At 35.1% G+C, this 26,010-nt stretch overlaps 2 protein-coding genes across 3 annotated transcripts; one reads left to right on the top strand and one right to left on the bottom strand.

Moving 5' to 3' along the window:
• Positions 1–6,399: 6,399 nt before the first annotated feature.
• Positions 6,400–12,162, bottom strand: Inx2 (innexin 2). 2 transcript variants are annotated; one of them, XR_011033803.1, is made up of 2 exons: positions 10,234–12,161; positions 6,400–7,448 (listed from the first exon to the last, which is right to left on the bottom strand). XR_011033803.1 is itself a non-coding variant. In XM_068302623.1 (1 exon), the coding sequence occupies exon 1, from the start codon at positions 11,418–11,420 to the stop codon at positions 10,317–10,319; it is 1,104 nt and encodes a 367-aa protein (XP_068158724.1). In that variant the 5' UTR covers positions 11,421–12,162; the 3' UTR covers positions 9,807–10,316. The 2 variants fall into 2 exon arrangements, 1 of the variants encoding a protein (XP_068158724.1); XM_068302623.1 differs by lacking the exon at positions 6,400–7,448 and having other exon boundaries at positions 9,807–12,162.
• A 7,957-nt stretch (positions 12,163–20,119) lies between these two features.
• On the top strand, positions 20,120–21,948 carry Inx7 (innexin 7). The gene is made up of 3 exons (XM_068302596.1): positions 20,120–20,513; positions 20,580–21,292; positions 21,362–21,948. The coding sequence occupies exons 1-3, from the start codon at positions 20,280–20,282 to the stop codon at positions 21,732–21,734; spliced, it is 1,320 nt and encodes a 439-aa protein (XP_068158697.1). The 5' UTR covers positions 20,120–20,279; the 3' UTR covers positions 21,735–21,948.
• Positions 21,949–26,010: the final 4,062 nt, after the last annotated feature.

Here is a 26,010-nt window from a genome sequence, read left to right as displayed (position 1 = left end):
GGAAATTCAGAGTCAAAAGGGTGAAAAGAAATATGCTACTTAATGCTTTTTAAATTAACATCTCTTGACTTGTGGTCTTTCCATTGGAAAAGTTGTTAGTCCCGCCAATGAATGGACTTGTCATGGATATGTCATTAGCAACAATGTTTCTTTACCCTCTAACACTTAGGGCTAAAAGGGTATATCTCAGTGGTCAAACTGATGACCAAAACTGATAACATTCGATGGACAAGATCTTCTTGTTTGACTGAGATGAATGAAAATGGTAAAGAAGTTATCTGAGAATATGATTTAGATTAGCTAATACATACATACATACTAATACATACAAACCTTTTATACCAAATGATAAAAAGATCTATAGATAGATAGATCCTAAGTAAATTTCCTAAAACTTAAAGTGTTTACTTTTAACCTCGCCCTGAATAGACAATATTATATATTCATAAATTATAGAAACTAAACTTAATTAACTTACAATTATATAGAAAATAATTGAGAAATTGATTGCCATAGTTTTCTTAAGAAAATGCCAAATGTCAAGCAATAATCACGCATACGCAGTGTATTCCTGTAAATATAGGTACAAATATATTCATATAGATTATTAAGAAATGAATAATGAACGAAAGTTCCGATAAGCCAACAAAGTGTAAGACAAAGCAAAAACTATTAGACCATAAATTAAAAAAACAAAATTAATAATAAAGCAAATAGATTGCAAAGTTCAATGTATTTATTGTTTCTAACCTTGAATCATAGACTAAGTATCCTGAAATATAAATGATATAAAACCATTCGATTTACCATCTTTATTATCAAAAATGACTAGAAAATGTTTAAAAGTTTTAAATTTGAACAAATAAATGCTTTAAGATCGACAATAACATTATAAAGTTTGCTTTGATTTGGTTTCATAATGTTTCATCCATGAAAGTGATATATGATTAGTCCTTGAACTACATACATGGATATTGTTTCTTAGGGGTATGGCTATAGTCGACTTCGATCTTGAAATCAATGCAAATGCAAATGCAAATGCAATATGATTTGATGCAACTTGTTCGTATTGCACTGGGTAAATGTTTAAACTGTTGTCACTTTTTTGCCTGCTTGTTTGTTTGTTTGTTTGGTGGGTTTGTTTGCCTGTTTACTCGCTTACAACAACAACAACAACACAAAGCAATAAAGGTGCGAGAATGGCAAATTGTAGCGTCATTGTCATTAAAAAAACAAAAACAAAAACAAAAAAAAGAAATCATAAAAAAAAAATTGCAATGTCTGGCCAGCTAATTAGAAACACTGATTGTGTCCAAACAGAGCAACAACAAAACAAAAACTACAACAACAACAACAACAACAACAAGAAAACATTACAACACACACAAAAAGTGACGCTTCTTGTAAATGGATATTTTGTGTTTATTAAAAACGATTGAAACTTCCGCAAACCGTGAAGGAGAACGAAGGGTGGAAGAGGCAAACGAAGTCGTTGTACAAATGCCTGGGTAAATTTAAACATGCGAGGGTCACTTGATAGGTTGTGTCTTCTTTTAAATAAAATCTACCCCCAAAAGTATGCAAAGGGCAGTCTAAAAAGATCATTTGACACATTTCGAAAGCTGAATTGGTTATTTTGAAGCGTAAATTGTTTTTTGATTTGTTAATTTTAGCTCAGTTTTTCTTCATTTCATTTGCTTATTGCATACTTTAAGGGGCAAAATGCTGTTTGATTGTATGTACTTACATATTTCTTGTTTAAAAACATATAATTTTATTGCTGAGTCATTTGGTTTACTTCATTTTTTTGATTCATCGTTATAACTAATTTCATTGAGAACATCTGTTAGTGGCGACAACTTATACGGCAGCCCTCGTTATGCACTTTATAAGTCAACTCCCGTCTGCTCTGATCGTCCGACTTGTCATCAGAAGTATGTTTATAGAACAAAGTCTGATAAAACTAACAAAATTCTCTTCTCTCTTCTCTCTTTTGTTCATTTCATTAGTTTTTCTCCTACTTTTAGGTTTTTTGTTGGGTTACTCATTGTGACTTAATTAGAAGCATTTTGGGACAACAACAATGTTGATTTTCAATAAACAAAGACCCCAAAAAACCGAACAAAAAGAAGGAAAAGAATGCTAAAAATTGAAGCTAGAGGAAAAATATGCCATGCCCGGGTTTAAAATGAGGATTTGCATACAAAGTCGCCTCAAGTCTCTTTTTTTCCTGATAAATTGGTTGTCGGCAGGGTGAGGAATGGTCTAGAGACAAGGGGTGGCATTACGGCAGGCGGGGTAGGTTAGTTTAGTAATGATAATTGTACTATGCTAATGCAATTAGATTTAAAAAAGAATCATTCAAATGATAAATGGACAAATATTTTTGTTTTTAAGGTTTTTCTCTTCGATAAGTAGTCTATGGAGAAGGGTGGGAAGGGGGGTAGAGAGAATTTGTAGACTCCCAAATACCCTGTAATAACTCCTCTACAATAAATGAATTCTCATTTTTTATTTAAAAAATATATATTAAAAAATGGGGTAAATTTTAAATTAAATTTACATTATCTAGAATTTATTTGGTAAATTCTATTAAATATATTTTCTATGGCAAAAGAACGAAAGGTGACCCCTACAAACTAAATTAAAAAATTGTCATTTATTCTTCTTTTTTTATTTTTTGTTTAATTTAAATTTAAACAAATTCAAACAATAATCGTAATCTATATGGCTGACATATACAATTGGGGGGATTCGTTGGCGACCTCTAACGATGGGTGGCCACACCTTACGTAATGCAACCCCCAAAATGCTCCACCCATTTTATCATCCATTCGTGGCAAAATTCACTGTAAAGGAGGGTGAAGATCAAGGTTAATTTGGGGGCATTGCAAAAGGCGAACCGCCAGATCGCCAGAGATCAGTGTGGATTATATACATATACATATGTATGTATGTACATATGTATGTCAGTATATATATAGTACATTCATTTTATTTTAAACACAATTTATTTATTTAAAACCCGCAATGAATTCTAACTACTTGCCTGTGGTTTGGCAGCTTTTTTTTTTTTTGTTTTTTTGTTTTTGGTGGGGGTCTTTTATGTCAGATTTATCGTTATTGTTTTCTGTTTTTGTTGTTTTGTTTTGTTTGATTATTTTCTTTGTTTGCTACAGTCCAATACTGGCTAAACAACAAATTGCTGTGAAAGTTAAACATTCTGTTTGAAGCCGAAAAAAGGGAGACGATTCTCTGGGAATCAAGTTGGAGACGTTTTTTTTTTCCAGAGTGTTCCATTCAGACAGTGGGGGGAAATGTGGCAAGGCAAAGAGTTTATCCGAAAACCTTTCGATTATAACGTTTGTTCTCCTCTATAAATGTTTTTTGGGTCAAACGTTCCTATAGAAACCTATAGAATATAGTCAGAAGTCGTTGTCGAATTCGGCACTGTCCCTAATAGGAGGTTGTTGCTGAAAGTCTTTGTTTTAGCCCGATCTTTCCTTAGAGAACTATCCCATATAGTGATCCCATCTAGCTGAATCCAAGATGTACAATGCTTGTAGTATATAGAAGCACACGTGGAGACATCAAACAGTTTAGAGAATAGTTTGCATTGATCCAAGACCAACAGATGGATGAAAGGACATGGCTATGTGAAGTTGTGTCCTTGTTGTGCTTTCTGTGCTTAAATTATTAGAATGGTATAATGAATAGGCTCATAACTAGCTATAAGGGAAAACCCTTAATCCAAAAGTTTTCGACTTTTAGGAAGCAGGAAAAGGAAGAAGCTACATACATATGCCTATCTCTTTAATGCCCTCTCTGTTTCTCTGTCTCCCTATATAAAATAATCCCTAACAAAGAACCAATTTCAATATTTTTGGGTAAATATTTGTTCATTGCTTAGTTGAATTTGTCTTTTAAGGATGAATGAATAGATACAAACATAAGTTAGTGGTTAATTCGAGACTGAGACTTAGTTGCCAACTCATATCCATGTTGGCCAGTGAATTCCGAGTTCGTTGAGAAAATTACAAAATGAAATTGTTCAATTCAATAAATTGTCATTCACACAATTAACATTAGTTTTCGATGACGATTCAGATGCACACACACACACACACACACACACACAAACTTTGGGTGACACTTTTATTTGTATTCCCCGCCATTCATTCATTTATTTAGAATGAATTCCATTCCAATTACCCCCCTACGCCCCTCTCATACTTGGTCCCTGCTGCATACTTACACTTGACTTGGTCTCGTCATCAGTGTAAGTCATTGTTTGATTCAATCTTTGCTATGCTGTAATAATGTTTATTATTTTATATGTGCATACACATATGTATATTTTATTGGGGGCATTGCCTGAGACCCATTGCAGCGACGTTTAATTCAATTTGATATGCTAATTTGCTCAACACTTGGATATTTACACTGCCACTGCCCACTCCCCATGCCTTGCTCCACATCTTACCACCTGATTCTCACTTAAAGTAGATACTAAGTAATCTAAGGCAAAGCTATGTCTCAAGATATTTGTTATGTTGTTTTCTTTGCCTTTTTTTGGAATTGCCACACTTTCTACATAAATTGCAATTGGAGTGCAGCAGCTAAATAGTTGATAAACGGGGAAGGGTGGGGTTAAGAGGGTTAGGAGGGTTAGGGCGGTTGGCTAAGGGATTTTCTATTGAAAATTGTTTAAATTGTTATTGTATTTCGATTACAACATTTTCCTTATTTTAATTTATTTATTATTGATTCCAACTATGTATATGCATCGATCTGTGGTAATTGTTTAATCTAAATGAATGTTACATGAAGATATATGTACTTAATCTGTAGCATGAAATGAAATGCAATAGAGAGAAAATCTATGTATAATTCCTTCGATAAATTTCAGTAAAAGTATTGAGAGAAACTCTTATTTAGACATTTATATTGCACCACAGGGCGTATGAGTGATCAATTTGAAGTTTTGATGAATGAGAGCTCACTTGGTCCAAATGAGAAATGATTTGTTTCTAACAAATGATTGTATACCACTCAGAATTGACAGTCCTACGATGCTCTTCCGTAAAAGTGCCCACACGATCCTTCCAAAGTGCTTCGTCCTGAACAATCTTTGTTGGATTTAGCTCATTATGGAGCACCCAAACGGTCAATTGGTGTTTAATTTTCAAATTTATCAAACTTTTAAAGCATTTCGACGAGATCGTTGGTAAATTATGGGATGCCACCATGTGTTTGTAGTGTTCTGTCTGTTTCTGTACAAACTAATCTTCCAGTGTTTAAGCTATTCTTATAAAACTTTGTATTTAAGCATCTCTCTTATGCAGGCATGCAATTTATTTAAATCGAACAGATCGTACAACTATAACATATAGAAATCGGTAATTGGAGACAGCTAATGTCACTACTTGCGCTTGTTCTCTCAGATGTTCAGAGTGGGCTATATACATATGTTTAAGGAGCTACAATATAAAAAAGACTTCAATTTGCTCTTCTCGTAATATTTTCGATTAATACCATTTACCAACAAAACAAATCGAAATTATTTTAGCAAGATCTGCGTTTTCTAAACTGAAACTTAAAGTTTGCAAAATGTTGTCAAGTCAATTGTAATTAGACTCTTTGTTCTGAACATTTTAGAACCTAGACGGAATCGAATAACAGAGAGAGAGAGAGAGAGAAGGAGAAACAAAACAAATGAATCAAGAAAAAATTCAACAATTTGGCACGAGTTTTACGCTACAATAAGCAATTGGCCCTCGACACTTGGGCACTTGTAATGCAATATGACGATTGGGGGATAAGAAGGGTCTTGAGGCAAAAATTCGGATGCAGTTGCCGTTCCGCCTAAGTAACGAAAAACACAACGATAAACGACAGAGAGAGAGACGGAATCACAATTTTTTTTTCTAAATTGAGTCAGCCAAACAAAAGAAAGTATAAAAGAAAACAAAAAACGTAGTAACTACCTACAATTATTTGAAACAAAGTTTACTGATAATGCAAGTGGCGGGGTAAATTAGGCCAAAATAGTTAGTCTGACGGTGACGCAACAGCAGATGGAACTAGAAATTAGTGACTCCCATGAATAATAAGTCGTTTTTTCACCCAAGAATCGATTAGACTTTTAAAGGAGACCATTTTCAGATCATTCCAAAGAAATCCCACTGAGAGGGTACTTTAAGTAGTGCTCTCTCTCTCTCTTGCTCTCGCACTCTCTTTGTCTTTTGCCAATTACCTGTTTTTAGATTTAGTTAGTTCTTGTTTTTGTTTTTTTTTTATGAAATTAAGTTGTTCTTTATTCAGTGTTTAAAAAGTACAAAAAAAAAAAATTTGTTGGAATTTAAAATCTTCTTAAAAATTATTGCTTCGTCTTTTGATGCTTTTGTTTCGTTTTTTTTTTTTTTTTTTTGTTTTAGGTTTTATAATTTACTTTTACAAAATAAGTAGATACAATTTAATGGTTTTTGTACAGCAAATGTGAAAAACAAAATGGCTGCCTTTATTCATTAATTATAAAATGTCTTTCACGTTTTTTTTTTTGTTTCTTGTTTTTCTTTTCTTTTATTAAATATTGCTTTTGAGTCTTTCATTTTTTGTTTGAATTTTATGTTTTTAACTTACAAAATTGATAAAATTAAAAAAAAAAATTGCGCTAAACTAAAATGCCTAAAAACTAGAAATAAATGATGAAAAATCGAGGGGAAAAAATTGCTGGCGAAAATTGCTAAATAAAATTAATTCTATTTCTAGTAATAAAATATAATAATATAGGCAATGTGTGTGTGTGTGTGTGTATGTGTGTTAAAATTGAAATAAAATATTTAAATTATTTGTAGTTTTCTTTCATTTTTGTTGGAGTAAATTATTGTTTGTTTTTTTTGCTTTTCTTTTTTTAGTTTTCTCTTAATCAATGATCACAACTCTTAGCATAAATATATGTGTATATATATATATATGTATGTATTATGTAAGCACATAATTGTATATATATACATATATATATATATATGTACGTAGAAAAATATTTCATGTTGTTATTGTATATTTGAAAAAAATAAAAATGCATGCACTTCTGTTGTCTTTTAGAGGCTTTCTTTCGATCCTTTGTTAATATATGTTTGTATGATTGTCGTCTTGGCATACGGAGCTCCTTCTCCGTCTTCACTCTCACTTCATTTATATACTATACACAAAATGTATATAGTTCTATATGTTTTCTTTTCTCTTATGTATTTTACATTCATTCTGAAACACAAAACGTTTTACATTGGAATTCGTTGATATGTGCTCTATGTGTATATATATTCCCTCCAAAAGGCTCATCATTCTATACCTAAATAACAGTTGCAACCATTATTTTTGTTTTTTTAGTTTTGTAATCGTCATCATTATCATCATCATCTTCATCATCGCGATTCTGTGCGCAACTGTAGAAAAGAAATAAAAATGGAAAATATATGTTTTATATTAGTATGGCTATTAAATGTATAGAGATTAGTGGGTTGATTAGTTATTTGTTAACCTTCAAGTATATGCATCTCTTACTAGAATCAATGTTAGTTTAAAAGTACAAGAATAAAGATCAAGATCAAGATTAGAACTCATGGGCAATAAATTTCATAGTAAAGTGCCTAATAACTTCATTTTCAAGTCCAAATTGAAATGAAATGTTCCTTAAAATTTATACAATCCCACAATTTAGAGAGTTTTTCCTAAATTATTGCATACTTTTGGGATGAATATAAGCTAAACTCTAACCAAACTATCTAATATAGAGTTTTTACTATAAGTTGGAATCATAAAACTAAGTTACTTATGATAGATTTGCCCTTTGACTTATTTATGGTCTCTATGCCAAAAAAAAAAAAAAAATGTCTATTGAGAAGTATCTTTGCTCTGTATCTAATTGAAACGAATTAATGCAATTAAAAACTATAGAAATGATATAAGTGTGGGATGTACAAACATACACAAGAGAAAGAGAGAGAGAGAGAGACAGAGAGAGAGAGAGAGAGACATTTAATAGATATCAAACAACAAAAAATTCGGTGCGTTTGTGGATTCTGGGAAAACAAAAACAAAAATTTCATTTACGTTTTCGCTTTTTTCGCGTGCCTTTTCGAGAAGGTTGGGGCAAGATGGGGGCGTTAGATTTTTAGCCTCCCATTTTGTTGTGTCTCTGTGCCCATTCATTTCATTGATACCTTCACAATTGGCGGTCATATACATTATCATCATCATCATCATCATGATGTCTGTTTTATTAATTGAAACTGAAGACTGAGAATGTGATCTTACTGTGGTTGGATAAGTGGAGAGATCATTTCATCTGCCGATATATATACATATGTACATACTTTGATGATCATCATTTAAATTAACTTCTGGCAGATTCTCTTTCTATATTTCTTTCTATATATGTACATACATATGTATGTATGACTATCTATGTATGTATATTGTTATGCCGTCTTTGAGTGTGTTTTACTCACTGATTAGATAAGGAGAAGCAACTCAAGACTGTCACGTATGTTAGTTTGGCCTCTAACCATGTTGTTGCCTAACTTCTAATTGGCATTGTATGTACGACAACTAGAAACTAAAACAAGAAACAGAAACTATACACATTGAGCAACTCAGCATTGAGTTGATTAGAATCAAAGACGGCATGATGTTGATGATGAAGAAACTTATGATTTGGAATCATGTGAAGAAGGGATATACCCAACTATGTACATATATGGTAATTTGGTCCATCGGAAGCCTTTTTAATGACCGACATTCATAGCCCCTGAAATCATATGCAATTTTTGTGTAGCCAATCAGTGATAAGTGATACGAGGCTTATCAAGAAATTTTGAAACTTCTGACTAACTAAATAATTTCCTGAATATCGTAAATGAGCAAGAGCCAAGCGAATGCTTACGATATTGCTATCAAGGGCTGCCTGAAAAGTATCTACAAAAAAAAACAAAAACTGGAAGCCTTATGTAAATACCATTAAGGCCATTTTGAAAGTCTCTTCGATGCAAAACGTGTATGTTGTCTATATATATTCTGGTATTTCTTTTCATTTCTGATTTACATATGTCGATATATTTCTATGGCTTTTCGAAAGTTATTGTCTCATTTTATTAACATAAACTAAAAAGAAAAGAAGATGAAGAAGAAAAAAGGAAAGAAAGCCTTTTTGAATAGGCCCGGACCAGCAAAAGAATTGAGTAGAGAATCGAAAGAGGTAAAACAGAACAGAACCAGAACCATTCTGCCTTGTTGGCAAGAGGTTTTTTTCTTTGATGAAGCTGGTCAAACTGGTTCCTCAAGTGGAATCACTACACTAGCAAAATAAAGAGGCAAAGCCAAGCCAAGGTACATACATACCTACCTACAACATGCATATGTATGTATGTATGTATGAATGTATGTATGTGGGATGTACTTGATGAGTGTGAGTGGGATGGAGATGGTAGATGATGATGGGCCCTGCACGCATGCGCAATGTGCATCTCGCTTACACCCAAAGTTATGGCCGGTGGCTGCTTGCGTTACGCTTAAATGAGCCAATGGTCAGTAGCGGATTCACCACCAGTGCGGGTGGGGGGAGGCTTTAAAACCAATACCGTACCGTGACTGTAAATCCGCCACTGCAGAGGCGTAAGACCAGTAGAAGTTTTTCTCTCTCCCTCTCGATCACTTTTTGGTTTCTCTCCCAAACTCTCTCGCTCGCTCGCTCTCTCTCTCTCTCTCTCTCTCTCTCTCTCTCTCTCTCTCTCTCTCTAGTGTGGTTTTGATTTAAAAGCATAATTTTTATTTGTTTCTCTTTCTCGTAAGCAGTTCGTTTGTTCGTTTAATATTAGAGACAGGGCAATGGGGTCGCTTTTGTGGTGAGGGGAAGTGCGGAGGTCAATAATTGATAAACATAGTATTACAATAAAGGAAGAAAAATTAATTATACATACATACGCACATGTATTCAAAGTTTTACATAATAAGCATGACAAAAAAAAAAAAAAATTAATGCATAAAATTGGTTTTTACAACTAAAAAAAACTACAAACTAGTGTCTTTTCATCTACGATTCTTATGTGTATATATGTATATATGTATATTCTGTATCTCACATCTGCTAAGATCAATTATTATGTTGTGGGTGAGTTGAAGGTTGAGGGCTGAAGGGTGTGGGAAAGTAAGAGAAGAGTTGGCTCAACTTACTGGCAACACTTGCACACTGCCACGCCCCCCAAAATGGAACAAACTTCCAGCGGTTGTGTTATTTGTAGGCTGTTGTTGTTTGCTTAGGCATCGAATGGCTGCTTATGGGCACTTTGTGCATCACCTCCAAATTCACGGAACAGATCGCCTATCACCTCCTTGTAGATCAATGGATCGATGTTCTTGCCCAACTGATAGAGCAGAAACCAGTCACCGATATTACACTTGTTGGCCACCAATTCAACTTCATCGCTTTCGGCCAAACGGGAGCGGGCACGCAGCAACAGGTGACGCAGTTTGGGTCCAACGACAACGGCAATGCGATAGATTAGCGATATGCCCGACAATATGCTCAGAATGATGAACCAGAACCATAGGAACACATAGATTTTCTCATTGACAATGTTCAGGGGCAGCACACACAATCCATCGAACTTCTGCACACTACCAGATGGACCATATTTGTGGAATGTACATTTGGTGACCTTCGGAAAGACCCGTGCCATGGGATCGATACGTTCATCCGGCTCCATTTCGGTGAATTTCAATACATCACTGCCATAAGTGCTGAATTCGCCGTCCAGAAAGAAATCCACAAAATAGATCTGTCCAATCACATTGACAAAATTCAATGCCTCACAGACAAAGAAACGGAATGCATAGAAGTTATGACGATTCAGATTGCCAACAAAATAATTGACCAAAATCTTTTTACGATCGTTTTTACACTCATCATTCACAATCGGGCTATTGAGATCCATAACAAGCATCTTGAGGCGTCCACCTTCCCATGATTTCCATAGATAGCGCGGCACATAGAACAATATGGCCTGGAAGAAGAGCACGAAGCATACCCATTGATAATATTTATGGTATTTCACTTCATCCTGCCCTTCCACATGCGAACCGACGCCTGGTTGCACCACATCCCGTCCCGTCACTCCGGTCAAACGTTCCGGTACCGTGAATGTTGAATAAATCCAGCAATATGTGTCCATCACACCCAATGGTATCTCATCGACAATACAATCAATTGGATCTCCAATGTATTGACGTGATGTTACCAGAAGCGAGAATGCAATCAATATGATTACCGTTGCCTTATAATGCATACGAAAGACATTATTATCGATGCAGACCTGATCGATCTTCAGTAGCCCCTTAACGGAGCCGAATACATCAAACATTTTGGCACCTCAACTGAGAAAATTTGGCGGTGATATGAATATATATGTATGGACAGAGGTATCTTCTCGTAGTTCGTTGATTTTTAATTCCTTTAATTAGAATCTTTCGTTGAGTAATTGTTTTTTTTTTTTTTTTTTTTTTTTTTTTGTTTTGTGCAGCGGCTTTTGAATAGTGATCTTCTTCTTCACAGGTTGCAATCGATATTATTCACTTGTCCAACATAACTCTTCAGTTTCGGGCTCAAGAATGCAAGCACTATTAAAACAACAAAAAATTACGCACACATACACACACCGCCCGCGCGCAACACACAGATGCAATTGTTGTTGTCGTTGTCGTTGTTGTTGGTGTGTGTCTAGGCTTGGATTTGGCAGAGCACTCTTGGGATCTGGATCTGATCCCCCAGTGAGCTAGGGATCGTCTGCCTGTGTACGCGTCTGCGTTAGGTCTTCGGGGTGCGCTCTGGCTCTTTTTGGATGGCTCTCAATCGACCGACAACAACAAAAACGACACAAAAAAAATAAGAAACGACGACGCGACGTTGCGACGAACCAACGACCAAAAAAAAAGACTCAAGCGAAGCGGCAAAACGATGGCGGGTTTGATTTTGGTTCTCCAGGTATTAAATGTTGGTGTTGCTGTTGTTGTTGTTGTTGTTGCTGCCTTACACTAAAACGCCCGTAACAGCAGCGGGCACTAAGCGCACTCTTCGGATAGAAAATACAAACTGTTCGGCTTTCGGCTGAGCCCAAAGTTTGGCCTCACAAATGTATCTGTATCTCTGTTGTATCTCGCGCTCCCTTTTTGTCTCTCTCTCTCTCGCTCTCACTCTCTCTCTGTGAGCGCTTGTGAGTTCTTTGCTTGAGTCGTTTAGCTGATTGAGTGAGAGGGGTGAAGTGTTGCAGTGCTAAGAGAGCAAATGAGTGACAGAGAGAGAGAGAGAGAGAGAGCGGCTCTCATTTGGGTTGTCAGGTAAACTGCTATGGGGTGGATCTTGTTTGAGTTTTGAGTGTTTTACTCTCTCTCACACTCACACACACACTCACACACACACACGCAGATGGCAGCCTTTGTGTCTCTGCAGACCCAGACCTGTTTTTCTTTTTTATGCTTGGCGAGAGTGTGCTAAAACATGATTTAAGTTAAACGCATCCATTGTGCATGGTTAGGGGAAAGGGGCGGCGGTGTATTGGGGCTGGGTATTGGTTTGGTGACTCAGAGATGGATGCAACTGACGGCAGAAGAAACTTATAGTGTTTGTGTGTGTAAATCCTTTAGCTTATGTGGTAATGTCCTTTTTGGTTTGGTATAATAACTAGTTTCATTTCCAGGTTTCTCTCTAGCACAAGCTAACCAAACTAAAGCATAGATTTATAAATAAGTTTTAATTGACAAAGATCTAAGCTAAGTTCTGAGATAAGTTGCACAATCTGGCAACTTTATGGAACGTATGTATGTATGTATGTGGGAGCCACCTACATATGCTATGCATGCTATGCTTATCAAAAGTCTGGCAACACAATTTGGCTTATAAAACTGGCATGGTGGTAATCCCCCACTGCCTACTTCCCTCTTACCCTTCATCATGACCTAGCAAGTGCATACGCTCCATGTCTCCCCCAATATTTATTATGGCGGTACTTTTGCTCTTCTCCTTCGCTCTTTTTCTCTGTGTTATGCGTACTCTACCCCCGCCCTCCACTAATATGTCTCTCTCTTTCTTTTGCCATCTCCCTCTAACCCTCTTGGGTGACGACGACTTCTTGGAACTCGTTGCGCTTATGTCAATTGAATGTTGGCTGAAGATGAAAGATGTTTGTTGAGCTCCAAAGGGGATAGAGGATAGGGTGGTGGGGATAAGGATTGCAATGGTTAGTGGTGGGGGGAAGGGAGGGGGAAGGGGCCAGAGACTGAGACTGCACAATGCACATAGCATCAACAAAGAAACAAGTACTTCTTCTCCACACCTCCCCCGCCCCCGCTTCCGAAAGACACTGGCACCGATGCAGATACAGAGATACAAAAACCAACAAACCAACGCACACACACACACACTCACTCCAATGTCTGTACATACATTACGTTTGTGTGTGTGTGAGTGTGTGTATATAATTTATGGCTTCAAGAAGTTGCATTTTTATCGCTGCTTTTACTGAATTTTTGGGTAAAGACCATTTTGGTTATACCACCAATACATGCAACTACTCACACACATGCATATAACTGATAATTTTCCACAATTACAAAATACCAGAGACCAAAGGCAGACCAGACCATATACACGTACCTGACCAATTTCGGGTTTACCTGTTCAGCAATACATATGTGTATAACTCAGTCTCTCTGTGTGTGTGTGAGAGTGTGAGTGTGCAAGGAAGAAAAGGGTCGCTTACCTAGAGTCAATCTATGCCATCGATACATTTAGCGCTCAATCAACGATGCTTTTCCTGCCACAATTTAGGCTCCGTTTTAGCTGCTGCCCTCGTATATTATCGCTAAGGGTAAAGGTACAACACACACACACACACACATGCAAATGTATATAGATAGGTGAGTGTGTGTGTGTGTGTGTATATAGGCATAAGATCGTAATGGTACCTATATAACAGCCAGGCACAATCAACGATGACTACCTGTTACACTCGTTCTTGATACCCTTCAAAGGTGACTCTATGATTCAAGAAGTATATCAGCTATCATTACGATTTAAAGTTCTCGTTTACGTTATTCATCTTAAATACGATATACGACGAATATATGGTAAGTATTTCAAGTAATTTAAGGATTTAAAGAAGCTAACACAATATTGTCGTACAATTGTAAGCCTAAAGAGGCTAAAGTTGGGTAGACTTTCAAGAGGAATTTGGTTCAAAATAAAGATATATACGATCTAATAATTTGATCTTAAATCGTATTGATCATCTAGACTTTGACTTAAAATCTTGAATTACTAAAAACTTGAGACGTTTTATGTAATATTTTTATACCTTACTGCGATATAGTAGTTTATAGTAGTATAGTTATATAGATTTCGAGTTTAAACCTAACAACAATTTTGAATACTAAAAGTGTTTTAAAGAATATGTAAAAGGATATTGCAATTTTAAGGAACAATAATTTTGACATTAAATATGAACATATAGAACTTATAGAACTTTCATTTAAAACTTAGACTCAAAGATATCAGCATATAGAAAAGTTTTTCAACTTAAATACATATATACCAATATATATTTACTATATTTTAAGAATGAATCTTTACAATTTCATCTACTGTTACCCATAACCCATCTAAGTTTCGACAAGGACCATGTCAAGCTCATAAAAAGTGAGGGTATCTACAAGTCGTTACCGTCTGCAACTTTTAGACCTCTTTTGCCTGTTGCCTGGCATTGTCCCTGCTGTTGCTGCCGCTGCTCTGCTGCTTTTGACTAATCTCTTTTAGCCAGTTTACTGGTGTCTACACACCATCCGTTTTTAGCCTGGTCAATTGTTGGTGTGTGACACCATTGGAACCATAAATAAAGCCTTGGCTTAAATCTTAACTATTGCCAACAATCTGAACTGTAAACCATATACATATGTACTTGTATTTGTAGCACTTCAATTGCTTATCTCGTCCAACTAACTATGAACAATTTTATTTAATTTTCATGCCTATTCTTAAGTGCTTTCGCTTATACAATATAATTATAAATATACTCGTAACTAAGAGACAAGGTAACACAAGAGAAAAGACCAAATCATGTAATTGAAATGATTATACATTGATTTCAGCATTACTCGGATTGAATGGACACAGATCTTTAAAATTATCCCTAACCTATATTCGGTTCAGATTGAGATCTATTAATATAACTGATCAAAATTTCTAACCAGTATTGGTTTTCATATCTTATCCAAAGTTACTTTAGTTTAGCAATTTATATTATCATCATCCATCATCCCATCATCTTTTATGTTATTCAAAGAGTAGGTCAAAGGAACTTGAATGGATTTTAACTCATGAAGATATATTGGATATATCTACGTACATATTCGTAGTCATATAACAATTAAAAACCAATCAAGCCATTCATTACCTGTCGAACAAGAGTAATAAAGAATAGGTTATAAAACCATTAACGAAATCATATATACATATATATATACATTTTACAGACTAGACGATTTTTGAATACGTCTGAGAGTCAGTCCATTAACCGATTGCTATAAATAACCGCACATCATAATTGACAATCATCGTGTATCTATAAGATTTATATACATATGTATATGTATGTACATATATGATGGGTATAAATCAAATCAACGCCCCGCAAAACGTCTCAATTTTTTTTTTTTTTTTTGATTTTGATCCCCGCCTTCTCCATCTCAATCTCAGTATCTCTCAAATTTCGCACAAGTTTACAAATTTGTTGTTTAAACAAATCGGGGCCGCAGCCACATAATGAAATCTCTTAACATGATAAGACCGACAGATAGACGGCAAGACAGAAAGACAGACAGACAAAGCCCCCCTTTTGCCAAAAGTAAATATTTATCATGCAAAAGCAGTTAGACAATAGCGGGAAGAGGCCAATTTTGTCGCACTTGAAATACTCTTTCAATGAATATACAGTTCTCGCCAACATATTAGAAACACAAACAACATTAAACAGACCAAAAATATATATAAGAAATCATTAATTAAATAAAATGAATTAAAGGACATAAAAGAAACCTAAAAGAAAATGAAGCCAAACTAAAATACTAACAGATCATTATTAAGTGAAGTGAATTTCTACAAGTGCCTGGACCTAATAAGTTGACAATGACTGTAAGGAACATGTTTTATAAGATCACTAACATAAATTTACATTTATATATACATAGGGTATACATATATAAACATTGAATTCGGCAAAAAGGGTATTAAAAGATGTTATAAATATTATTCATGGCAATTCCGTTTGAGGAAATACTCGTGAAGTGATTCGGTTTTTTTTTGGAAAGGTTTTATTTGTTGTTGTTGTTGTTGTTTTGTTCTTTTGTTATTGTTTAACGCCCGGCAATTGTGGCTTTTACTGTGCGATTTTCGTTCATCAGTTCATCAGTTAGTCATCCCGAAGATCGTTTCAATGAAAACAGAAATTCCTTGAATTTTAGCTGCGTCACAAAAAAGCACGTAGCACATGCTCACAAGGCACGAAGACGTGGGATCTTCATTCCTAAATAGTTATCTCTCCCTACCCCTCTCTCTTTCTATGTCACTTAAATAACCATTGGCATGATTCATTTTATATAGATTTGAACAAATCCAACAGACAGATGGTCCTAAAAGGGCACAAATCTATAGATAACTATAATAACCCTTAACAAAACCTGAGGAATCCATCAGTTGTTCAACTTTCTCCTTAATATAAGATCATTTAATAAGTAAGCATATGAGAATTTGAAGGAAATCTCTTGTGTTTTAAGCTTTGCTTCTTTTTGGAATAATTCTCAACTAGTTTAAGCGTTGCAAATAACTCTGGAGTCATTTAACTTGGTAATATTTTCAGATATATTTCAAAAAGCATTCAAGTCAAATTGCAATTATCAATTTTTCATATCATTTCACAATGATAAATCAAAAGTTTTTGTCGTTTTTTTAAAACGTTTGCAATTCATAAAATTTGGCGCAAAGTGTTTGATTCGCACATTGATTACTTTCACTTTTTGTTTTTCTATTTGGTTTTGTATCGAGTATCGTATCGAATGGCTTGGGCCACTTACTATTCTTGTATCTTGCTTAGATTGTATAGTTATTTGGCTTTTTTTTTCTTTTTTGCGTTTTGCTTTTTTTGCGCGCCTTGCATGAGTGGTTCGAATTTCGATTTCATGGCGGTTTGCAGTATTTAAATTTCAGATGTAATTCAATGCGATTTGGCAAAATACGAATGTATAGATATTGCTTATTGAGGCATTCTGTTGATGAAGCAATCAACATCATCATCATCATCATCATCATCGTCATTATCATCAATCAATGAACTTTGTCGCAATATCATTGAAAGACAATTTGTTGTTTTTATTTTCGTTGAATCGGAAGTCCAAGGAAAATCCCAAATGTTAATAAAATTTTTACTATAGCTTATCATTATTTGTTATTACATTTTTTTTTGGGTCTGGTTTTTCTAAAGTTGTGGTATTGCTTACGGTTTGTCAACCAACTAAAATTGTACAAATTACTAATGCAAAAACAACGTTTTAACATAGAAAACCTTACGCACATGGTCGTATCTAAAGCAAGAGCCAGAATGCAATCTTATCCGTCAAGCGCTTTAGTAATAAGCCCCAAATAAGAATACCTCAAACACCTTGCCTTACCATACCTTACCTTACTCTCACCTCGCCCTAGCTGTTTAGATAAGCATATGAGAGATACAGTTGACGATAGCAGGCCAATCAGTGCCCATAGCTCCACACACACACACACACACACAATTCATGACGACGACTAAGAATTTACCTGGGCATCCACTAGACCAAATATTGACGTATAGCATAATATAGTGCTTCGTGTAGAAATATTATAAATGTTTGTATGTACCCCCCCCCTCCCCATCCCTCTCTAGAGATAAGATTCGGCTAAGAAAAATGAAAGACAAATGTCACACTTCACTCATAATGACTTTACAACTTTGTTAGAGAAAAGCAAACATTTTTCAAAGAGTTTATAGTACATTTCCTTAATACCCCCTAGAAAATTACTTCATATTCATATATATATACTTTATAATGTCGATAGAGCTTCGTTATAGCAACATTTTGGCAACTTATATATATAATTTTAAAAGTTGCTCACTTTCAATTTCAATCAAATCTATTGAAAATCTTGTTAAAGTAAGCAGGACTGCGAAATGAGGGAACTGGCTCCTTAAAGTATGCAATATGTTGGGCTTTTACAGTCCTAGATGTGCCACAGATTCATGATGGATGAATTGAAATAAAATTCAAATTCCAATTGAATCTAATTCTTCTTAAAGTTAAAAATATAAACAAAATTTTTGGAAAAATAATGAATTTTTAAAGATTTCCCTAAGATGGTGTTTCTTTTTCAATAGATAGTCATACATGCACCTACTTAAGTAGTTCAGTGTCTACGTTAAACAGATACAAGTAGTAAAAAGAATGACAAAGTAAAAATAACAAACCTTTATCACTAAAATGATGCAGACAATTTAAGAATTCACAAATATTGCTTGGCATTACGTGTGGACTCTTGGTAAATGTCATGATAAAAGTTAACCAGCAAAGTGTATCAGTCATAAGACTCAAAAATATCTTTAGCCAGTCAACAGGAATACACAAAACACACAAAACAATAACAAGTACAAGTACAATAATTGATATCGTCTCAAACACATACATACATACATATAGAGTCGATTGACTAAGCCTAACCAGACCATATCTGTTCTGTCAGTGTCAGTTATACACTGATCTAGGTCAATATCCATGGAGAGAAAAACTGTGATACCAATATAAATACATATAAACAAGCAATGTAGTGAAAGTAATTATGACTTGACCATGTTGATTACTCATTTAAACTAACGGAACTTATTGGGAAGAATAACGCTTACTTATATGATGATGGCTTTTCTAAAAGGTTCTTAAGTTGGTGCTGATAGTTTTCATATGTACATACATACATATATTTGAATATATATTCCTAAAACTTGAATGTCAATTGGTGCATAATTTTGTGGAAATATAAGTGAATCCACTTCAAAAGCTTTAAAAAGCATCCTTGACCTCGAAATTGATCATAAATTGTTTCAAAACTGTGTAAAATATATTCATCAAGTGCTGGATATAGAAATAACTTAGATACAAATGTATTACTATATCCTTTTTCTAATATTTAAGATTTTAAGATTTATTAATATTCCCAAGAAGAACTCCTCAAAACTAAAAAAACATAATTTTTTAAAGCTTCTTGTTAAAAATCCAAGTTTTCATTGTTGAATACCTTTAATAAAATATTCTTTAAAAACAAATTCATCATAAAATTCGTTTGATTTAGAATAGTTCCAAACATGTGGCTGCCCCTTTGCCACTTAAGTTGAGTCCTGCCAAAGACCTTGTCCATCATTTACTCTGATTCAATAATTGTTCATATAGAGAAGGGGGAATGAATCCTTCATTTCAAAGTTCTAGCCATTCCTTTTCGAGTTGATTTTGGTGTCTTTTGAGTCTCTATCTCTTGCATTCCTTTTAGTATAATCATTTCCCCTTGTCGCAATACTAAATTGACCTCTTTTGGATTACTTAGGCTCAAAATATTGATAGTGTTCAATAAGTTCTCACTCTCTCCCTATCTCTCTCCCTCTTTCCTTTTGGTGTATGTATAAAACTCAATTTAATTATGAGTTTTAGTTGCTTTTTTTTTTTGGTTTTTGGTTGGTAGTGCTTACATTCTCATTGTACATTTTCCATTATCTTATCGTCAGCACTTTATAAGTATATATATATGTATATATATATTTCTTCTTCGTTCTCCGTTATTATTATTATGAATTTTTTTTTTTTTTTTTTTGGTCTCGAGTTACGTTCAAAAAAGAGTGATATAGAGAGATAGGGAGAGAGAGAGAGAGAGCGAGAGAGAGAGAGAAAGAGTGTGGAGTAAAGCGATCAAAACACTGCGGCCCATTTGGCTATAATTGTGAACCCTGCAGTGCGCGGACAACAGCAACGTTATGAGGAGCTACGGGACCAGTTAATACGCGTGTTAAAAAAAGAAAAAAGAAAACGAAAAAGAAACAAGAGATAGTTATAAAATTCATAAAAATACGAACATTTACGAATAGGATTACGATCACGAAATAAAAATGCTGAACACATTCAGTTCGGTGAGGCAATACCTCAAATTTGATATAACTCGTGTGATCATTGACAATTTTGTATTCAAATTGCATTATCGCTGGACCTTTGTCATATTGCTGGTGGCCACTTTATTGATAACATCGCGTCAATATATCGGTGAGCATATACAATGCATATCGGACGGTGTTGTGGCTCCGGTGATCAATACATTTTGCTTTTTCACGCCCACATTTACGGTGGTAAGATCTTGCCTTGCTTTCGAGCTATGATTATTGTTGGATCTCACTTTTGTTGTCCCTTTGCAGGTACGTCATATGAATAATACGGCTCTGGAAACGGGAGCGATCTTTCAGCCGGGCATTGGTCCATATAATCCACGAGAGGATTCGATTAAGCGGCATGCATATTATCAATGGGTACCATTTGTATTATTCGCTCAGGCTCTGTGCTTCTATATACCCCATTTCCTGTGGAAGAAATGGGAGGGTGGCCGGATCAAGGCTTTGGTCTTTGGTCTGCGTATGGTCGGTTTGACGAAATATCTGAAACATGATAGCCTGAGAATTGGCAAACTGAATATACCCTCGATGGCCGAGGCCGAGGAGCGGGTTGGTGTCATTAGGCGGACAATGATCGATCGCATGCGTTTGAATCAGTCGTGGGGTGCGCATTTGGTATTTGCCGAATTGCTGAATTTGGTCAATTTATGTTTACAAATAATGTGGACTCAACGCTTTTTGGGCGGTGAATTCCTAACGCTGGGTATTAAGGTTCTACGCGAACGTTGGGTGGATAAAATGGATGCTCTTGATATTGTTTTCCCGAAGGTTACCAAATGTACCTTCTATAAATATGGTGCGGCCGGGTCATTGCAAGAGCATGACACTTTGTGTGTGATGGCATTGAATATCATGAATGAGAAGATCTATACAATCTTATGGTTTTGGTATGCATTCGTATTGACCATCACGGTTCTGGGTCTATTTTGGCGCCTGTTGACGCTCTTCTTTTACAAAAAGTAAGTGTGACCAGTCGTTTATGCAAAGCAACGAAAATTGCAGCCACACTTTTTGCATCTACATTTCAGTTTAACATTCTCAAAGTGGTCTTTGTATTGGGCTAAACCAGGCAAATTGGATGAAAGCGATTTGGGTGCCGTCATTGATAAATGCAATTTCTCGAATTGGATGTTTCTATTCTTTTTGCGTACCAATCTATCGGAATTCCTATTCCTGAAAGTCATCTATCATTTGGCCAGTGAATTTCCCGATCCCATGAATGATAACGACATCAATGCCTATCGTGATCGTAGCCATGAAGGTGCCGCCGGTCCAAGTGATCCCACATCAGTCAAATATCCTGATATCAGTAAACTGGATACAGTGGATGCTCCCCTCCTGCATCATCGTGCAGCAGCAACTTCAGCACCACCTCCAGAAGCCAGCAGATTGCCGGTTTGACAACTTCTAGCTAACCATCAAAAAAAACAAAAAAAAAAACCAAAAAACAACCAAAAACATTTTGTAATTTATGTATTTTAATTAACTTTAGCTAATTAATGATGTGTTTTTTTTCTATTTTTTTTTTTTTAATTTTCTGCTGTGTGTGTGTGTGTTGTTTTTTATTTGTCCAGCACTTTTACTTTAAAAAAAAAATATATTTAAGTTGACTTTTTTTGCAAGTATTTTGCTTGGGGCAATTTGTTGTCTTCTTTCAGATAAACGAGGTAAGCTTCAAAAGTATTTATCAATTGCAACAAACATATATTTCTCACGTTTCAGAAAAAGAATGTGACTAAATGGTTTAGTATCTGTATCAGGTCAAGTGAAAAATAGATAATATGAAAATATCTACTAAAGAGATTAATAATAAATTCTCCATTGCGGAAGTCTTTAAAGACCTTTTTAAAAGATTAAAAAAAAAAAAAACCCAAGATGGTGAAAAAATTCGAAAATTTAATTAAAATACAATTTTAAGTTATCTAAAAAGCCAACGATTTGAAAACCAAATGACAAATTCTATATCAATTTCAAAAAATTCATGATCCTTGACTATGATATTTATATTTAGATTCAATTCAAAAAAAACCAGAGGGCCGGGGCTAACTTCGACCGCGTCAAAGTTTGTATACCCTTGCAACTTTTTTGGTAACTCTATCCTTACGTATTAGCCATCAATGTGGAAGAACGTTTTATCTAAAAAGGCTTAAGCTTGAGAAAGAAAGCTACAATCATAGGAAATAACGAAGATATTGATCAAAGTCACTGTTTTCCACCGATCGTTCCTATGGGAGCTATATGATATAGTCACCCGATCTTTATCAAATTCGGCACAGTCATTAACATTTATATTAAATTAAGAAATGTTTAATTTAAAAGCAATCGCGTTAAAAGTAACGAAGTTATTTACAAAAGTCACTGTTTTCGACCAATCGTTCCTATGGGAGCTATATGATATAGTCACCTGATCTTGATCAAATTTGGCATAGTCGCTTATAGGCGTAGTAAACTCTCTAATATTAAGTTTCACGACAATAGCATAGAAAATAACGAAGTTATTGAGAAAGTCACTGTTTGTGACTTGGCCGTTTGTATGGGAGCTATATGATATAGTCACCCGATCTTGATCAAATTTGGCATAGTCGCTTATAGGCGTAGTAAACTCGCTAATATTAAGTTTCACGATAATAGCATAGAAAATAACAAAGTTATTGAGAAAAGTCACTGTTCGTGACTTTGGGGTTTGTATGGGAGCTATATGATATAGTATTCCGATCCGGCTGAATCCGAGATATACAACGCCTGCAGTATATACAAGCCTACGTGCAAAATTTCAGCTCTGTAGCTCTTACGGTCTAGGAGGAGTTTGCGTTGATCCAGACGGACGGACGGACGGACGGACGGACGGACGGACGGACGGACGGACGGACGGACGGACGGACATGGCTAGTTGAACTCGTCTCGTCGTGCTGATCAAGAATATATATACTTTGTATGGTCGGAGATGCTTCGTTCTATGCGTTGCACACTTCTGACCAAAATTAATATACCCTTTTTGCAAGGGTATAAATATATATAATTTCAACTGATTCTTTAAACTACAAGAATCTTAGATTATTTTGTTGGGTCATTTAGCTGTAATTCCCAACTAGTTTTAGCCTTGATGGTGTGATTGTTCTTAAATTCTTTAGCCAAGTCTGCTGGTGATTCTTGAAATAGCCATACAAACAAACTGCTCACCTTTCTGTGCCAGGCTTAGATTAATTCTAGAAAATCTGTAGTTTACAGCTATTCAACACCGATTTATCCCTACTAACATACCTGCCTTGCCGCCTTCTCGCCTTCTCATTTGCATGCATGTAGAAGACACCTGAAGCCGCCTCTGCTGATTTTGATTATTATTAGTTATTTAATTTTTAAAGTCACCCTCTCTGTTAACTGGTTTTTATTTTTAACGCCTTTTCATGTGTGTTTTTGTGGGAGTGGCACACAAAGTTGTTTCCAAAAATGTTTCTTTTGGAGGCAGTTAACCCATTTGTGTCATGTCTTGAGCTTTTGACTTGGCCTTTTCTTTTTTTTTTTTGCTTTTAGATTTAATTTAACTGTTTGATTGGCAAGCAACTGTTTGGCTGTTGGTTAGTTGACCCAGTTTATAATTAAGTATTGCTGTTGCGGTTGTGGTTAGCTAAAAACACAACAAAAACAAAAATATCATTGAAATGTGCACTATATGGATATGTATGTACATAGAACCTACAAATATATATAACATTTAAGTGAGCAGAGTCAACGTTATGCAAACAAAGTGTCTCAACTACTTGGGAATTATAACTATGTGCGGGGAAAACAGAAAAGCATAGCCTCCAATCCAATGAGGCATGATTTTGACAGCTCAGATTAGTTTGGTTTTTGAATTGGCAATCTTTTTTTTAAATTTTCAACCAATTTTCTTCAAATAGGAGAGAAAAGAAAGTTCTCATAGGTTAGACCTTGTCAATAGAGATCATTACTTGAACAAATGCCAAACAAAACCAAGTATTTTGACCTTAGATTGTTTCTCTTTGTCTTGGATCTATCTGAAGTTTAAGTTAGATTGACTAAATGTTCAATATACAAACATGGACAACAGAGGAAAGGAGAGCATCTGTCATTTGGCACATTCGAAGTTAGCCGTTAAAATATTTCAAGTCTAATTAGAACATATCATAGTTCTCTACATGAAATGCCAAAACCAAATAGAGAAGTGCCATCTAGATTTGATTTGAGACAAAACAGATTGGCAATTTATCAATTACATAGTTGCAGACACTTGTTGACACTGTTTGATTTGTATTGTCTCTTGTATTACCAAATTTGTAAATATTTTGTCATGTCATATTGAGTGGAGTAAAGGCCATGTAGTTATGACACCTGCTTGCCATCACTCCGACTGCATCCAAATAGTAGATACATAGAACCGATAGAATCGTAAAAAGTAAGTTCAAGTATGTAAGTTGGCAATCTTTTTTCTTGATTTTGCGGTCATTGCCAACGTGTTTGCCAAGACATTTGAAAGGCGGTTTCTATAAGTAGCTAGCTGGCTAGCTGTGCTGACCGATCTGTCACGCCTTTTTGTTATTGTAAACTGGCTTCTGACTCCAATCCCCCAAAATCCATAACCAAAAACAAATCCATAGACGAGCTAATCAGGTTTTTTTCCAATCCAAATCAACCCTCGCACTCGCATAAATCTGTCACATAAGCAAAATTGAGTGTTTGCATATCAAGTGATTTCTTCTTACATATTCATTATGAGTTCTGACTTGTTAGATACCCTTCAGGCTACATGCCCTGCAATCAACTCCAACGATCTGTTTTCTTACCTTTAAAGCCAAGCCCAAATGGAAAGTGAAACAATTCAGTTAGTGGACTTTGAGTTACTCTATCTTCTGAGTTATTATTACAAGTCTATTAATCTCTTAAAGTCATGCCTTATATGCCGCACCCTTTTACAGATTTTCAGTTGCAGGGTATACAAGAAACTCGAATCGCCATCACAGAAAACGACTCTTTTGAAATACATTCAATAAATAATGTGTTTAGCTCACGTTTTTTTTCTTCCCCCTTTTGATTTTCTTCTGTTTTATTTTGGGGTTTTTTTTTTCTTTGGTGAATGACCGTTAACATTTTAGAGATCGTTTTAAAAGATCAAAGTCGATATAACTAGTTATACGGTTTCTCTTTCTCGCCTTATCTACAGCTCTATCTCACTCTCTCCCTTGTCCATTTTCATGTCAGTTTTCGGTCTATTGAGTTGTCGGTTCTTTTTTTTTTCTTGATTGTTAGACTTGAGAAGCCTAGACACGGCAAATTACTTAAAGAGTTAAGATCTATGTAAGAGTCATGTATATCGTTAGATAGTTGAATATTCAGTATCGTAATGAGAAACGAATAAAGTTTTTGATTGGAGTTTTTACAATGCGAAGGTTGATAATCTTATTATATCGAACTTTTTTTCAAGGAATAAAGTTTTCTCTCTCTCTCTCATTTCTTAAAATAGACATTGTCCTTAGAATTTTGAAGCCTAACTTCAACTTCAGTTGATTGGTGTGGATCTAGGTGGGTGGTTTAAAAGGATCCTGACTCTTTCTTTCTTACAAACTCTTAAAGCCGTTGCAGGACAGAAATAACTAAGAAGTTTTGACAGTTTCTTGTGAAGCTATGGACCATAACCTATCATATTATGGATCATGTATCG

Source organism: Drosophila tropicalis, unplaced genomic scaffold, assembly GCF_018151085.1.
Source record: "Drosophila tropicalis isolate 14030-0801.00 unplaced genomic scaffold, ASM1815108v1 contig_158, whole genome shotgun sequence".
Taxonomy (NCBI): domain Eukaryota; kingdom Metazoa; phylum Arthropoda; class Insecta; order Diptera; family Drosophilidae; genus Drosophila; species Drosophila tropicalis.
Note: the sequence above shows the minus strand (reverse complement) of the source record. Positions and strands in the feature narration are given on the sequence as shown.